The sequence below is a fragment of the Nyctereutes procyonoides genome, unplaced genomic scaffold (genome assembly GCF_905146905.1).
Source record: "Nyctereutes procyonoides isolate TBG_1078 unplaced genomic scaffold, NYPRO_anot_genome, whole genome shotgun sequence".
NCBI classification, from domain to species: Eukaryota; Metazoa; Chordata; class Mammalia; order Carnivora; family Canidae; genus Nyctereutes; species Nyctereutes procyonoides.
This window is the reverse complement of record NW_026575020.1, coordinates 5,570,851-5,587,625: the sequence shown is the minus strand read 5'-3', so window position 1 is coordinate 5,587,625 and position 16,775 is coordinate 5,570,851. Positions and strand designations below refer to the sequence as shown.

The 16,775-nt window shown below is 48.4% G+C and overlaps 1 protein-coding gene, 1 non-coding gene and 1 pseudogene across 4 annotated transcripts in view; 1 reads left to right on the top strand and 2 right to left on the bottom strand.

The window, feature by feature from the left end:
• Positions 1-1,025: 1,025 nt before the first annotated feature.
• On the bottom strand, positions 1,026-1,584 carry LOC129517878 (60S ribosomal protein L23a-like; annotated as a pseudogene).
• A 1,107-nt stretch (positions 1,585-2,691) lies between these two features.
• On the top strand, positions 2,692-2,827 carry LOC129518645 (U4 spliceosomal RNA). The gene has a single exon (XR_008666222.1). It is a non-coding gene; the product is annotated as a U4 spliceosomal RNA (small nuclear RNA).
• Positions 2,828-12,063: 9,236 nt separating this feature from the next.
• The window catches only part of SRCIN1 (SRC kinase signaling inhibitor 1), a 66,279-nt gene continuing 61,567 nt past the window's right edge, over positions 12,064-16,775 (bottom strand). For all 3 annotated transcript variants that reach the window (XM_055330600.1, XM_055330609.1, XM_055330620.1), the window contains one exon: positions 12,064-13,139. In XM_055330600.1, coding sequence (XP_055186575.1) covers positions 13,005-13,139 — 135 coding nt within the window. In that variant the 3' untranslated portion in view covers positions 12,064-13,004. The remainder of the gene's footprint in view (positions 13,140-16,775) is intronic.

Genomic DNA, 16,775 nt, shown 5'->3' with positions numbered 1-16,775 from the left:
GGATCAAAAAACCCTGTGCTCGGGATCCCTGCGTGGCACAGCGGTTTGGCGCCTGCCTTTGGCCCAGGGCGTGATTCTGGAGACCCGGGATCGAATCCCACGTCGGGCTCCCAGTGCATGGAGCCTGCTTCTCCCTCTGCCTATGTCTCTGCCTCTTTCTCTCTCTCTCTCTCTCTCTCTCTCTCTCTGTGACTATCATTAAATAAATAAATAAATTAAATTAAAAAAAAAAAAAAAAACCTGTGCTCTCCAAAAACAAAGGGAAACGAAGACATGTCCAGGAAGGAAAAACAATTTGTCATTAGCAGGCTTGCCCAATGAGAAATACGCCGGGGAGCCCTATGAGCTGAAATGAAAGTACACTCAATGACAACATGAATGCACACAAAGAAATGACAGGCATCAGCAAGGGTAACTACATAGATATTATGAAAGTATAAACGGTTTTTTTTATTTGTAATTTTTTGTCTTTAACTCATTTTTTGTCTTTAAAAGGCAACTGCATAGGGGCTCCTGGCTGGCTCAGTCAGTAAAACATCTGATTGTTGATCTCGGGATCATGAGTTCAAACCTCATGTTGGGCAGGGAACCTACTTTAAAAAAATGAAATTTCAAGTCCATTATTTTAAAAATAAAAGGCAACTGCATAAAGCAACAATTACAAAACTGTGTTGGCAGGCTTATAACCTGTACAGAGGAAATTTGTATGACAATAATCGTGCAAAGATATGGAAAGGGAGTGTGCTAGACCAAAGCAAAGTTTTTATGCACTATTAAGATTAACTTAGTATTTACCCAAACTATATTGTTTATTTTCTCTTTTTAAGTTTATTTATTTTTTTTAGTAACCACTACACCCAATGTGGGGCTTGAACCCATGACCCTGAGATCAACGAGTCAGATGCTCTTCATCTTCTGAATGAGCCAGCCTGGCGCCCCAAAGCCAAACTATTCTAAGTGAAGATGTTGCTAATTGTCATCCCCAGAGCAACCACTAAGAAGATCATTCCAAAAAACACTATAAGTGAAACAAGGAATTTATTTATTTATTTTTTTTATGGTGAAAAAATTTATATTTAGATTTATAGTCGGCTGGACTCAGTTTAGATGATCCCAATTTTGTTGGCAACATCCAAAGCATCATAGTCAGGAGCCAGTCAAACATATGCTTTCTTCTCTCCATCAGGCCTGATCAAGGTGTTGACCTTGGCCACATCAATGTCATAGAGCTTCTTCACAGCCTGTTTGATCTGGTGCTTATTGGCCTTGACATCCACAATGAACACAAGTGTGTTGTTGTCTTCTATTTTCTTCATGGCTGACTCAGTAGTTAGGGGGAACTTGATGATGGCATAGTGATCAAGCTTGTTTCTCCTGGGGGTGCTCTTTCAAGGATATTTGGGCTGCCTTCGGAGACGCAGGTTCTTGGGTCGTTGGAATGTAGGTGACATAAGGATCTTCTTTTTTTTGTGACTGTGCATGCCTTTCAGCACCGCATTCTTAGCTTTCAAAGACTGCTTTGGCTTGGGCTTTGGGAGGGGCAGGGGCTTCCTTCGCCTTCGGCACCATCTTCGTGAAAGGGCGAAACAAGGAATTTAAAAGATGCACTAGGAAATATCCATCTTAACAAAAGAAGGCAGGAATCAAGAAATAGGAAACAACAACAATAAAAAGCCCATAAGACGTTAAAAAAATAGCAAAATGGCAGACCTAAATCTTACCTCCTCTGTGAGTACATTGGACATAAATGGTACAAACAGCCCAATCAAAGGCAGGGAGTGGCGGGATAGATTTAAACACACGACCGACATAAATAAATAAATAAATAAATAAATAAATAAATAAATAAAATAAATAAAAAATTTAAAAAATTAAAAAATTAAACACACGATCAAACTATATGCTGTTTATAAGAAATTTACTTTAGACTCAAAGACGCAAAAAGTTTTGAACACCAATAAAAATTAATTTATTAAAAAAAAAGAAAAAGACGCAAAAAGTTTAAAGTAAAAGGATAGAAATAGATGCCACACAGAGTTACCAACAGAGAGCTGGAGTAGCTATAAAAATTTGAGACAAGAAACTATTACTTGAGACAAGAAGGACATTTATAATGATAAGAGGGTCTATCAAGAAGATAAAATTATTGGGGTGTCTAGGCGGCTCAGTCGGTTAAGTGTCTGCCTTCAGTTCAGGTCGTGATCTCAGGGTCCTGGAATGGAGCCCCGTGTCAGGCTTCCTGCTCATCGGGGAGTCTGCTTCTCCCTCTGCTTGCCACTCCCCCTGCTTGTGCCTCTCTCTCTCTCTCTCTCTCTCAAATAAATAAAATCTTTAAAAACAGAAGATAAAATTATTGTAAATATATATGCTTCTAACAACAAAATTTGGAGCAAAAACTAACAATTAAAGGGAAAGTAGACCATTCAAAATAATGGAGACTTCGACACCCACCTTCAATAACAGAACAACTAAGGCAGATCAGTAATGCTGTAAACCAACTAGACCTCATGGAATTCTAAAGAAGATCCCACTCAACAGCAGAATGCACATCTTTCTCAAGTGCACATGTAGCATTCTCCAGGATAAACCATATGCTAGGTCGTAAAACAAGCCTCAATAAATTTAAGAGGATTGAAATCACATGAAGTTGGTTCTCCAACCACAGTGGAATTAAATTAGAAATTAATAACAAGCTGCACAGTGGCAGTATCGTAGCCAATGAGGTTTATCCGAGGCATGATTATTGCTAATAGAAATTAATAACAGAAGGAGCACCTGGCTCAGTCACTTAAGCATCTGACTCTTGATTTCAGCTCAGGTCATGATCTCAAGTTTGTAAGACTGAGCCCTGCATCAGAGGCTCTGTGCTCAGCACGGAAGTCCGCTTGGGATTCTCTCTATCCCTCTCCCTCTCTCTTGGCTCTCTGCCAAATAATAAATAAATAAATCTTAAAAAAAAAAAAAACAATAACAGAAGAAATGGGAAGTTCACAGATATGTAGAACTAGAAAAGTTCACTCCTAAATAATCAGTGGGTCAAAGCAGAAATAATAGGGGAAATTCGAAATACCTTAAGATCGGGCAGCCCAGGTGGCTCAGCAGTTTAGCGCCTGCCTTCGGTCCAGAGCGTAATCCTGGAGACCCGGCATCAAGTCCCATGTCAGGCTCCCTGAATGGAGCCTGCTTCCCTCTGCCTGTGTCTCTGCCTCTCTCTCTCATAAATAAATTAAAAGAAAAAAAGAAATACCTTAAGATGAATGAAAGCAAAATACAACAGCTGTAAGTGAATGTGATGGAGCCAAAGCCATGTTTTGAGGTAAATTTATAGCTGTTAATGTCTGTATTAGAAAAAAAGAAAGATTTCCAGTCAATAACCTAACCTTTCACCTTAAGAAACTAGAGAGAGCAAACCAATCCTAAAGCAAGCCTAAGGCAGAACATAATAAAGATAAGCATGGAAATAAGTGAAATAGAAAATAGAAAAAAATAGAGAAAATCAATATAGCTACAAGTTGGTTCTTGGAAAAGGTCATCAAAATTGACAAATATATCACTAGACTGGCCAAAAAAAAAAAAAGAGCTAACTAAATCTCTGCCAATTTTATCTTTTCCAAGAACCAACTTTTAGTTTTATTAATTTTATCATTTTTAGGGACGCCTGGGTGGCTCGGCAGTTGGGCATCTGCCTTTAGCTCAGAGCATGATCCTGCAGTCCTGGGATTGAGTCCCTCACCAGGCTCTCTGCATGGAGCCTGCTTCTTCCTTTGCCTGTGTCTCTGCCTCTCTCTCTGTGTGTCTCTCACGAATAAATAAATAAAATCTGAAGAAAGAGAAGAAAGAAAGAAAGAAAGAAAGAAAGAAAGAAAGAAAGAAAGAAAGAAAGAAAAAAGAAAGAAAGAAAGAAAGAAAGAAAGAAAGAAAGAAAGAAAGAAAGAAAAGAAAGAAAGAAAGAAAGAAAGACTAAAAAGCGAACATGTTGGTGGAAATGTAAATTGATGCAGTCACTATAGGAAACAGTGTGGAGGTTTCTCAAAAAAATTAAATAGAAGTACCATATGACCCAGTAATTCCACCTCTGGGTATTTATCCCAAGGAAATGAAAACAGGGACTCGGAAAGGTACATGCACCCCCAACTCCATGTCCATTGTAGCATTAGTTACAATAGCCAACATATGGAAGCAACTATGTGTCGGTCTATGGAGGCATGGATAAAAAAGGTGTGGTATTATATATACAATGGAATATTATTCAGCAATGAAAAGGAATGAAGTCTTGTATTTTGCAACAACATGGATTTTTTTTAATATTTCATTTATTTACTCATGAGAGACACACAGAGAGAGAGAGAGGCAGAGATACAGGCAGAGGGAGAAGCAGGCTCCATGCAGGGAGCCTGACGTGGGACTCCATCCTGAGTCTCCAGGATCATACCCTGGGTCAAAGGCAGCGCTGAACTGCTGGGCCACCGGGGCTGCTCACATGGATGCTTCTTGAGGGTGTTAAGTGAAATAAGTTAGAGAAAGACAAATACCAAATGATTGCACTTATATGTGGAATCTAAACAACAAAAAACCCCAAATAAAAAATAAGTTCATAGATACAGAGCACAAATTGGTGGTTGCCAGGGGTAGAAACTAGGGGGTAGGTAAAATGGGTAAGGAGGGTCAAAGTTACAAAATTTCAGTTATAAAATAAATAAGTAATGGGGATCATGTGTGGTAAGATGACTACAGCTAATAATATTGTGTTGTGTGTTTGAAAGTTGCTAAGAGTAGATCTTAAAAAGTTATCATCATATGAAAAAATTCTATAACTATGTATGGTGACAGATGCGTTAACTACTATGGTAACCATTTCACCATGTATACAAACAAATATGGAGGGGTGCCTGGATGGCTCAACCATGAATATTTACTTATGACTAAATAAGTAAATCTTTAAAAAAAAATAGTGAAACAGGAATAAACTTAACAAAAGAAGTACAAGGCTTATAGAGAAAGAACTATAAAGCACTGCTGAAAGAAATTAAAGATCTAAATAAATGGAAAGATAACCCATGTTTCAGGGGACTTAACGTTAAGATGGCAATATTCCTTAAGGTGAACTACAGGTTCAACTTAATTCCTTTTTTTATTTTTTATTTTTTTAAGATTTTATTTATTTATTTATTTATTTATTTATTTATTTATTTATTTATTTATGACAGAGAGAGAGAGAGAGAGAGAGAGAGAGAGAGAGAAGCAGAAACACAGGCAGAGGGAGAAGCAGGCCCCACGCAGGAAGCCCGACGCGGGACTCGATCCTGGGACTCCAGGATCATGCCCCAGGCCAAAGGCAGACACCCAACCACTGAGTCACCCAGGTGTCCCTAATTCCTTTAAAAAAAATTATTTATTTATTTGAGAGAGAGAGCAGGAGCTGGAGCGAGGGGCAAGGCAGGAGCAGGAGAGAAGCAAACTCCCCTATAAGCAGGAAGCCCAATGCAATGGGATGCAGGGCTGGATCCCAGGATCATGGGATCATGCCTGAGCCAAAGGCAGATGCTTAACCAACTGAGCCACCCAGGTGCCCCAGATTCAACACAATTCCTATTAAAATCCTATTTTTCTGTCTTTTTGGCAAAAATTGACAAGTTTAAAAAAATTGGCAAGTTTATCCTAAAATTCTTATGGAAATGCAAGGAACCCAGAGCAGCCAAACAATTTTGAAGAAGAAAACAAAATTACAAGCTCCAAATTTCAAAACTTACTACCAGTCAAAACAGAGTGGTGCTGGCATAAGGATAATAGATATTTACTTCATGAGAAACACTTCTTATTTTTTTTTAAAGATTTTATTTTTTAAAAGATTTTTATTTTTTTAAATATTTTATTTATTCATGAGAGACACAGAGAGAGAGAGAGGCAGGGACACAGGCAGAGGGGGAAGCAGGCTCCATGCAGGAAGCCCGATCCTGGGTTTCCAGGATCACTCCCTGAGCCAAAGGCAGGTGCTAAACTGCTGAGCCACCCAGAGATCCCCAACACTTCTTTAAAAAATTTTTGTTAAAGATTTTATTTATTTATTCATGAGAGACACACAGAGAGAGGCAGAGACACAGGCAGAGGGAGAAGCAGGCTCCATGCAGGGAACTCAACATGGGACTCGATCCCGGGTCTCCAGGATCACACCCTAAGCAAAAGGCAGCGCTAAACCGCTGAGCCACCTGGGCTGTCCGAAAGATTTTATTTTTAGGGGCTCCTGGGTGGCTCAGTTGGTTAGGTGTCTGCCTTTGGCTGGGGTCATGATCCCAGGGTTCTGAGATCAAGCCCCACGTCAGGCTCCCTGCTCAGTGGAGGAGTCTGCTTCTCCTTCTCCCTCTGGTACTCCTCCTGATTGTGCTCTCTCCTTCTCTCTGTCAAATAAATAAATAAATAATCTTTAAAAAAAAAAAAGATTTTAAGTAATCGCTACACTCAATGTGAAACTCAAACTTACCACCCTGAAATCAAGAGTCACATGCTCTACTGACAGAGCCAGACAGGTGCCCTACATGAGAAACATTTCTTTGGGAAAACTGCAAATCTCTTTGAGGTGAATGAAGAGGATAGGGATTTTCCTTGTCATTCTGGCATGGGCAGGTAGAAAGAAGGACCATGATTGTGGCCTGAGCTAAAGGAGAGAATCTGGGGATTTTCAGTTAAGTTTCTAGGATAGTGACCAGGGATATGGGACGGAGCTTCCTATCAGGTGTCATTATGAGTAGTGTCAATCAGCATCAGTGAGTGTCAAGGGAGCCTGTCGTCAGCTAATGGGCACGGTGGCTGTGAGCAGAGGCCCACCATCCCCTGCACCACAGACTCTGCTCAGTCCCCCTGTGAACTCTGGAATACTTAAGCCACTCGGAGATCAAAGAGGAGGAAAATGCCTGGGGCCTCAGAGATGTGCAGACAGTGAGGGAGAAGATGAAGGCTTCCCCAGGTCTCTGTCTATAAAACAGTCTCTTTTCTCTTACCAATTAGGATCCGACTCTGAGGCCAGCCGGTCTCATCCCTGCTTTGCTCAGTCAACCTTCCCCATCAGTAAAATGGAGCTAATGATACCCACAGGCCATGTTGTCAGGGTGAAAGAGACCCTTTATAGTAGTGAGGAGTCATGAAGCATTAAGAAAGCGGGGCCATCCTGGCAGAGGGCGCGGCACCTGGGTGGTTCAGTGGTTGAGCGGCTGCCTTTGGCTCAGGTTGTGATCCCGGGGTCCTGGGATCGAGTCCTGCATCGGGCTCCCCACAGGGAGCCTGCTTCTCCCTCTGCCTATGCCTCTGCCTCTCTCTGTGTCTCTCATGAATAAATAAATAAAATCTTTTAAAGAGAGAGAGAGAGAGAGAGAGAGAGAAAGCAAACGTGGCCATCGGAGGGATAAGTCTTGGGTTTGAACTGAGACGTAGTCTCCCTTCCCTCCAGGCTTGAGTCCAGGCAGGCGTCGCTTGCATCTGATGGCTCTGCGCTCACTCCTGCCCCTTGCTCCCCATCTTTTCTCCACACCACTGCCAGAGGTAACTTCTGAAATAGTGTCAGGTCACATCACCTGCTTACTTAAAAATCTCCGATGGGTTTCCACGGCTCTGAGGAGAAATCCACATTCCTAACCGCATCCCGCAAGATGGGTCTCCAGGGCTGGGGCTTCTGCCCTCTGCTCTGGCCCCATGGCCTGCACGCCCCCCCCCACCCGCTCTACGTGGGTTTTGTGCACCTTCCAGAACCCACCTCAGGGCCTTCTGCCTGTGACACTCAGCCACCAGCTGCCACGTGGCCATTCACCATACCTAAGGGTGCCACTCGAAGGTGACCTTCACCCTCTTGGAGTGGTCCGCATGACTGTCACAGCCTGCTCCCCTGTGGCACTGTTCACCATGGGTCACGATTCTGCTTGGGTCTCAGGGTGGAGTGTCCACTGGCTCTGCTGCTAAATGCTGAGCCCTGGTCCCAGCGAGGAAGTAGACAGGATGCCCCCACAAGCAGACATTCGGTCAGCATTTGAAGGATGAATGAAGGGCCTGGCATGATTCCTGGCACGCAGCTGATGCTCCTATCGGTCACTTGATCTTGAACTGTCAGTGAATGGGGTGATTCGAGGAAATGAAGGGGCTTTTGGCCACTTTCCCAGCTTTCTGGAATAGGATTCGAGAGAGAAGGCAAGGCCTGCTGACATTTTAAAAAGTACATAAGGGATGAGGTTTGGCTGTGGAGGGTCTGGAGGGCTGCTCAGCAGGGAGGGCGGGAGCCCATGGAATGCACATTCCTCCCAGACAGTGAGCTCTCCTCCACCTCTGTCTCCAAGGAGGCTATTGGCCTTTAGGGGAAGACTGTGACAGGGGCTTCCATGAGTTCTGGAAGAGTGTTGCTCTAGGACAGTGTCATTACCTCACAGGACAGAAGGCCCAGTGTTTGCTGGGGGAGGAACAGGACACCCACTAATACCCCAGGCCTCGGTCAACCAGGAGAATGCATGGAAGGGTAGCCTCAAGGATCCTTAGAACATGCTGGAACAGTGACACAATCTTCAGAATTCCTGGAAAACTCCATCAGGACATCTGGTCTACTCAAAGGTGGGGTAGATGGGACTCTGATGTGGTGACCTGGAAGGGTTCAGGCAGCTTGCTGGCTACAGGGTCGGGGGCCGGGATCCCCACCCAACCAGAATCAAGGGTAAATCTCCTCTTGGAGGCCTTCCAATTTTAGAGGACACCAGGGGTAAGTGGGGCTTGGTAGGCCTTTGAGAGGGAGAAAGCAGCAAGATTGGGGCTAAAACTAGATGTTCAGACAAGTATTTTTCCAACTGTGGGTTCTGATCAATTTGAGGGTCATGAAATCAATTTAGTGGGTTGTGACCAAAATGTTTAGCATTTAACAGGAAATAGCAGAGAGCATTGTATATAGTAAGTGCTCTTTCACTAAATGTGTGTGTACATGTCTAAATCACTGAAATATAAAATGTATTTCTTTTTTTAAAGATTTTATTCATTCATGAAAGACACAGAGAGAGAGAGAGGCAGAGACATAGGCAGAGGGAGAAGCAGGCTCCCTGTGGGGAGCCCAATGCAGGACTCAATCCCAGGACCCTGGGATCACGACCTGAGCCAGAGGCAGCCGCTCAACCACTGAGCCACCCAGGTGCCCCATAAAATGTATTTCTTACTGTGAGTCAGTTTTTTTAAAAAAAATTGAAAGCCTCCACTCTTGAAAGGATAGGCGACACCATGAAGGATCATCCTACCCAAAGGGCAGGAGGTCAAGACCCAACTCAGGGAGGTAATCAGACCCTCTTTGATTTTGGGGGAAAAGCATTGGGTTTGGGGTCAGGCAGAGTTGGATTGAAATTCTGACTCTGCATCTTACTAGTTGTGTGACTCTGGGCAAGATGTAATGTCAGTAATGCCTGGCAGCGACCTCACTGGTGGCGATGACTCCTCTAGCTGGGGGCTGGCCCCCCATAGAGTTAGTGATCTTCCTCTCCGGTGTCCCTGATGTTGGGGGTTCTCATGGGTCCTTGGGGCAGCAGCCACGGGAGGGCCCCTGTTCCTGCCCCTTCTGCCTGCCAAGCCGCAGGGCCCTTACCTGCCCGAGATTCCTCATCTCTGCCCCATCCCTCCCAGCCCCTGCCAGGGTGAAGAGGAGAAATAATGAGACAGCAGCCTATAGAAAGGAGATCCAGGAGAGGAAAAAGAAACAAGTTTTATTTAAGCCCCAAACACTCGGCTAGAAAAACCGGAAAGGAAAGAGAGCAGGGAAGTGAGAAGAAAAAGGACATTAAAAAAAGAGACAGAAAACACAGCAACCCTTTTCCATTTAGAAATTGTCAAGTTACACTGACAGGTCACAGAATATCCACAGAAGCCATCACTGCTACACCAACACGGGCCCTACGGGGTGGACGGGGCGGGGTGCGGAGCCGCAGCTCAGCCCGGGGGGTGGGGAGACCCCAGCTGGGGCTCCTCTGCTCGGAGCCTCGGGCCGGGCGGGCGGGGCGGGGGGACTCCCGGGGAAACAGCATATCGTGGAATCGTGGACGGGGCGGGGAAGGAACCCCCCCATGCGAGTTACACAGCACAGCGGGCGGGGGTGGGGGGCCGGGTACAGGGGTCCCCCCAGACGTCTTAGTTTTTCTTGGTCAAGCACACACTGATGGACGGAGCAGCGAGGCGCATGCAGCTGGGGGGCGGCGACGTGCTGCGGGCTTGGAGAGGGCGGGGCCGGCGGGGTGGGGGGCGAAGCGAGCGCTCAGGCACCAGGCACACACACGCGGGCGCTCCCACACGCCTGGGTCTACGCCCGTGCGCGCGCGCACACACACACACACACAGGTCACATGCACCTCCGCGTACGGCCCTCTGTCCACGCGGCTCGCACGCATCCCAGTCAATCAAGCCACGCACGTCTGCGCACGCGCGCACACACACAGCACACGCCTTCTCACGTGCCAAGTGCCTCCGTACCAGCACGCAGGTGGGCACGGGCCGAGGCCGCAGGGAACGCGCGCCCAGTGCGCCTGCCTCCCTGCACACACGTGTGGAAGGTCACGCTGTGCACACACACTTCCCTCCACGCGCGGACAAGCGGACCTGGGCCAATGCGCGCGCGCGCGCGCGCATACACACACACAGGTTGCACACAGCTCCATACAAACGCCTCTCAGCCCAGAAATGTGCAGGAGTCAAAGGGAAAGAGAGATGCAAATCCCATTGGGCTCTAGGCTAGCGGGTGGGGTGGCGCCCTCGGCTCCCTCCGTCTGCCCCTGGTGGATGGACACCTCCTCCTCCCCCCACAAAGGGACATTCAACTCAGGACAAAGACGGTGGGACACACATTCAGGTCACAGGGCTGAGGGTGGGGGCAAGCGAAAAGTAGCAAGCAAAGAGTAATGGAGTGGAGGGAGGAGGGGGTACCACTCCCCCCTCCCCTCCCAATCAGGGGGGGTCTCTGTACAGCCAAATCAAACCAAACCATTTCACTGGACCACAGAAGCCAGGCCGATGTGCCCATCCTCCAGCCCCCCTCCGCCGCCAAAACAGCGGCCAGGGAGAGAGCGCCGTGGTTTTCTTTTTTTTTTTTTCTTTTTTAAATATTTATATATATTTATATTACGTATATTATATATATATAATATGTAAATATATTTTTAAAACAATATAAAATGTTAAGACACTTCACTTAAATGTAAAGAGTTGTCTGCAATTAAAAGTAATTGCATCATTTATGAGGTCCTTTTTTTTTCCTATTTTCCAAGGGTTTTTTTTTTTTTTTTCAGGAGGGATTTTTTTTTTCCTCTTGTTATTTTTCAAAAAGGCCTGCTTGCCTTTGTACAAAAATGATCCAAAGCTAGAAAACAAGGATGAACCGACAAAAAACAAAACAAAAAGAAGGAAATGAAGAAACACAACCCCAGTCTCCCCTCCCTCCCCAACCCTCAACGGTTCCCCTGGCTCCCCCCAAACACTGACCTTCCAGCCAGGCCCCAGGGACTAGGAGGTCCTGCCCTTTCAATGGCTCCTTCTTTCTGTGCTTACTCTGGGAGACTACTCCCAAACCCTCCCCTGTGCTTACCTCACTTTGTGCTCCAAATAGGAATCCTGCTAGCCGGGACCCTCCACTATCAGCCTCCTCATCCCCCACCCACATAACCCCCCTGCTGGCCCCTCATTGTGCCCTCTGGGAGCCCCCCCAGGGGCTGAGAACCAAAGCTGGTCTTTCCCTTCCCTTCTTGGGACCTGGTCACAAACCTCACTGCCACAGCCTCTGCAAGGCAGGCATCTACAGGGTCAGGGCCAGGGGCACTGGCTGGCTGGTCAGGCCTCAAGGACCCTCAGAGATCTCACCAGGGGTCACCAGCTCCCCATTTAAATATCATCTCACCCCCTTCCCTGAAAATCCTCAAATCTCAAAGAGGATGTTTAAAGGTCAAGTCACCTGACCTTTGGGTCAGCGCTGTCTTCACTGCCCCCCCAACAGCCCCTCTCTGTTCCTTCCCCCTGCTGCCCTCACAATCAGACCCTTCCCCCCCTCAGGCCCCCAAATCTAGTTTTCTACGCCCTTCATCCTTGCCCACCCCACCCCCATTAAATAAGTTAATGTCATTTAAAGTGCTAAATTAGGAAACTGAAAGTACCAAATAGTCCTCCTCGGGGCTGCCCTCTTCCAGGGTGGGGACCCCAGTGTCAGGCTGGCCGTGCACAACCCACCATCCAAAAGGGTCCCCCTGCTCCTCCTCGCTTGGCACAGGCTAGGCAGCTCCTCACCGCAAGAAGGGAGTCCCAGGGAGCCAACTCCTCTCCATGGACACACAGATTCAAAGGCAGGCCTCACAGCCACCCCAGGGCCCCTCCAACCCTGGCCTCCCTCCGCAGCCCACCCGTCCTGACTCCAGGCCCACACGGGGCACAAGTGGAAGTTGTGCGGAAGGGAACGGAAGGAAGGGAACAGAGCAGCAGAGTTTGGTCCTGTGGAGGTTGGGCAGCCGGGGCACTTCCAGGGCGAGTCTCCCCGCCAGCCTGAGAGCGGGCTTGGTCCAACGTCCAGAGTCTCCTCCAGAAAGGCTTCCGAGGAAGGGGAGAGGGGTGTCTTGCCGCTCCAAGTCTCCGTGGCTCAGAGTTTGTTTGGAGTGCTCTCAGAAGAGAGTATAGGGTACAGGAAATTTTAAGATGGATTCGGGAAGAAGCAGGTAAAGAGAGAAGGAAGGATGACAGGAGGCGGGCCAATTTGGAACAGGAAAGTCAAAGGAAGGTGGTGCATTTTGGTTTTTAGTTTTACTGTTTTGCTTAAAAAAAAAAATTAAAAGTGAATCATTTAAAAAACCAAAAACACCAACAGAGGATGATGGGTGTAGAGGAGGGCCGTACCCGTGGCAAAGCCTTCCGAAGGTGCAGAGCATGGTGTGGGGGTAGCGTTGGAGATGAAGGGAAGAAGAGCAGGGAGAGGAGTGGCAGGGATGAGGAGGGGGACAGGCTGAGGCAGAGGTGGGTGGAAGCTTCTAGAAGGAAATGGAAGAATTCCTTGCCCCAAAGGAAGTCAATACAGGGATGGAGGTTCTGGAAGCCGTGGGCTTTTCTGAGACTGGGCTTGAGGTCTCATTTGACCCGCTCATCTCTTTAGATGGTTTAGTGGCCTGGAATAAAAACAGAGGTCATGGGTCAGACAGAAAGGGAGATCTTTCATGCTGGCCCCCAGCTGGTTTTAAAAAACCCCAAACCTTCACACATCTAAGAGAAAGTTAATTAATTGCAAAAGGAAGAAGCCAAAGGGGCATCTGGAGAGAGTGATCCCCTGAGATGGGGAGGAGGGGGCCACAGTGGGGGTGTGGAGTGGAGTGGGGGGGTTTGGGGTGGGTATATGGTTGACTCAAAGGCTTGGGGACCTGGGTTATTGACAGGAAAGAGAGCAGGTGGAGGAGAGAGACCAGAGAAACACAGGGGGGGCTACACCCAGGGCAGGTAGACAGGAGATGGAATGGGGAAGGGAAAGGAGAAGTGGAACAGGCTAGAGGCCACAGGAGCACAGGCAGAGAGGGGAGTGGCCCTAGTCAGGAGTAGGTAGGTTCTTAGTCTCAACCCTCTAGCAGCCCAACCAGGCCCCTTCTGACCTCTGCAGGAGCCTGACACTAAGCAGAAGGTCTTGAGGGACAATGGGACAATGTGGGGCAAGCTTGTCTTCCTGGGAGAGCACTTCTCTGAGGAACCCTCCCCTCCCCAACCAGATCCCACCTCCAAGCTGGAGGAAAACGCACTCATTGCATCCAGCCTCTGGCCCAAGGCAGGAAGCCCTGCTGCATCCCCTACAAATGTTCTTCCAGGTTCCAGCTGCACCTTGGGGGTTACGGGTCATGGGAGATTACTCCCTCTCAGTGTGTGCTCTGCTCATTGGTCAATTCTGATAGTTAGAGACAGCCGTACCTCCCTCCACCCCTAGCATACACCTTGTGTCTATAATGGTTCTGGAAGTTTGTAGGGTTCCAGAGGAGGATGTGTCACAAATGCAGCTTCCAGGGCCTTTCCCCAGAATACATCTCTGGCCCAGGCTCAGGAATCTGCATTTTAGGCAGGCACCCTAGGTGACCCTGCTGCACACATAACTTTGAGAACCACTGGGCTGGGGCTGCACAGATCGGATTTCTGTGTATTCACTGCCAGCTCCCCTCTCCCTTGCCTTGCATAGCTACAAGTGGGATTACTGAACAGTCTTGATTAAAAAAAAGAAAAAGAGGAGAAGAGAAGAAGAGAAGAAAAGAAAAGAAAAAAAAGGAGAGGAGAGGAGAGGAGAGGAGAGGAGAGGAGAGGAGAGGAGAGGAGAGGAGAGGAGAGGAGAAAGAAAGGAAAGGAAAGGAAAGGAAAGGAAAGGAAAGGAAAGGAAAGGAAAGGAAAGGAAAGGAAAGGAAAGGAAAGGGAAGAGGGCGCATCACCAGGCACCTCCTGCAGCTCCAGTCCGGGCAGTGTGGCCCCCTTTCCCATCCCCCAGTTACCACCCATTGCTGGGTGGGCTCTATTGGGTGCCTGATGGTGGGGAAGGCACATGGTGCCTCCAGCGGTCAGCAAGGGCAGGACAGAGACCTGGGACCCCTGGGAGTGAGGGCAGCCACACAGAGGGTGGGGAGGCCGGATGATTGGACAGCAGGACCATCTGACAAGATGTACCAGGGCTGGGACAGATTTCTTTTTTTTTTTAAACATTTTTTTGAAGATTTTAATTATTTATTCAGAGAGAGAGAGAGAGAGAGAGAGAGGCAGAGACACAGGCAGAGGGAGAAGCAGGCTCCACGCAGGGAGCCCGACATGGGACTAGATCCCGGGTCTCCAGGATCACACCTCAGGCTGCAGGCGGCGCTAAACTGCTGTGCCACGGGGGCTGCCCTGGGACAGATTTCTTAGCCCCGGTAGAAGAGGGGTCGGTGGTTTCACGTCTGCTCCAGGCCCCAGATCCCTACATCCCTGGGAATCTGCTACCATCCCAGCCCTGGATCATGAGCACGACATCTAAGGGCCTGTTCTCTGTAGTATAAGGCACTGTTGCATCCCCTATCTCGGAACTTTCTTCCCCCCAGTTTTGGTGTCTCTGGTTCTCCTTCTCCTTGTCACTGTCAAAGGGAGCTTTGAGCCCCAAATGTTAGAACCACGTGATGAGAGGAAGGCCCCTGCCCAGCCCTTGGTGCTAACAAATGTACAAATGGATGAAGACAGAGTACAACAGAGGACGACGGAGACTCTCCCTCTCAGAGCACTCTGGGGCTTTCCCGGGTCTTTCCACACCTGGTGTTATGTGACCTCAGAACACTGCAGCTGGCCTTCATCTCCACTGTACAGATGAGAGGAGAGCCAGCAGGAGGCAAGGACTTTGACCAAGTTCACAGCCTGAGCTGATGGGAGCGGTGTCCGGGCCCAGAGGACAGAGGGCCAGGTGACCCAGGGTGGCTGCAGCAAATTGAGGGTGTGGGGCAGAGAGCACCAGGAGAGCTGAGGGAGGAACCCAGGCTGCCCACAGTAGTGCCCTGCAGCAGGTGAAGGACTGGATTATCTCACCTGGCGGGGAGCAATGGGCATGGGTTTGAAGTGGGGGGAGGATGACATAATCAAATCTGCGTTTTACAAACATCCCTCCCTCTGTGCTCGCTTAGGCAGCACCTACACAAACATCCCTCCCCAGCCCGCAGGTCTGGGAAAATAGGTTAGAGGTGATAGAAGTGACAGGGAGACCGTAGAAGGCCATGCATTTAGGTAATGAGGCAGAGGGTGAATTTTATTCCTGCTTCTTTAAGACATTTCCACAAGGAACATATATTACTTTACTAGGGAGAAAGTGCTTCTGTAAAGAAAGTGAAAGCGAGAGGTATGGCCGGGCCGTGGGACTGGCGTGGAGAGAACCGTGTATAGTAGGTGGTGAGAAGGAGCCACCAAGCCTCCCCAGTGCAGGTGGATGCCCTGGGGGTGGGTGACATTCTCTGAGGGGTAGGCTTGGGCTCAGAACAGAGACCCGGGTAGGGCCAGATTGTCCCTGGTGCCCCAGGAGAGGAGTGTGTGGTATGGGGAGCAAAGAGGCCCAGGAGGAAGCGGGGTGCGGTGACGTGAGGAGGCATGCAGAGAAACACCGAGAAAGGAGTCAGGAGGGTCAGGGTGAGGGCTGGCCAGGGAGGAGAGGATAGCAAGGAGTAAAGGACATACACAGCTCCCGTGTGTGTGTGTGTGTGTGTGTGTGTGTGTGTGTGTGTGTGTGTTGAGGGGCAGGGTCTGTATCACTAAGAACGGTACAGAGAGGTGGGGAGGGCTCCATGACCGTGGGTAAAGCCTCAGTTTCCCCATCTACTGAGCGGGGATCTTAAGGACTTTCCTCAGGGTGGTGTGGTGAATGAGAAACGAGAGAACATGTGTCTGGCACAAATGAGCGCCCTGTGAATGTCAGCTGCTGTTCTGGACACGAAGGAGGGGCAGTCCAGACAGGATGAGGGGAACTCGTGCACTGTGGAGCAAGACAGGGCTGGGGTGGGATTGTACGTGATGTCTGGGGGCCCACGAGGAAGATGGTGGGCCAGCTGGGAGCTAGTGAGGAGAGCTGGTCAGGGGCGGGTGGGGCCTGGATGTCTCCTCTCCACGCGTGCCTCTGGGGAACCAACAGCCCAGGGCTGTCACAGGACCATGGTTGGGAAGGGCTTGGTGGTTCCCAGGGCCTGTCCTGGCTCTGATGCCACCTTCCTGTGTGCCTTTGGGAAGCCTCTTTCCTTCTCTGAGCTGTCCCCTCATCTGTAAAAAAGGTAGCT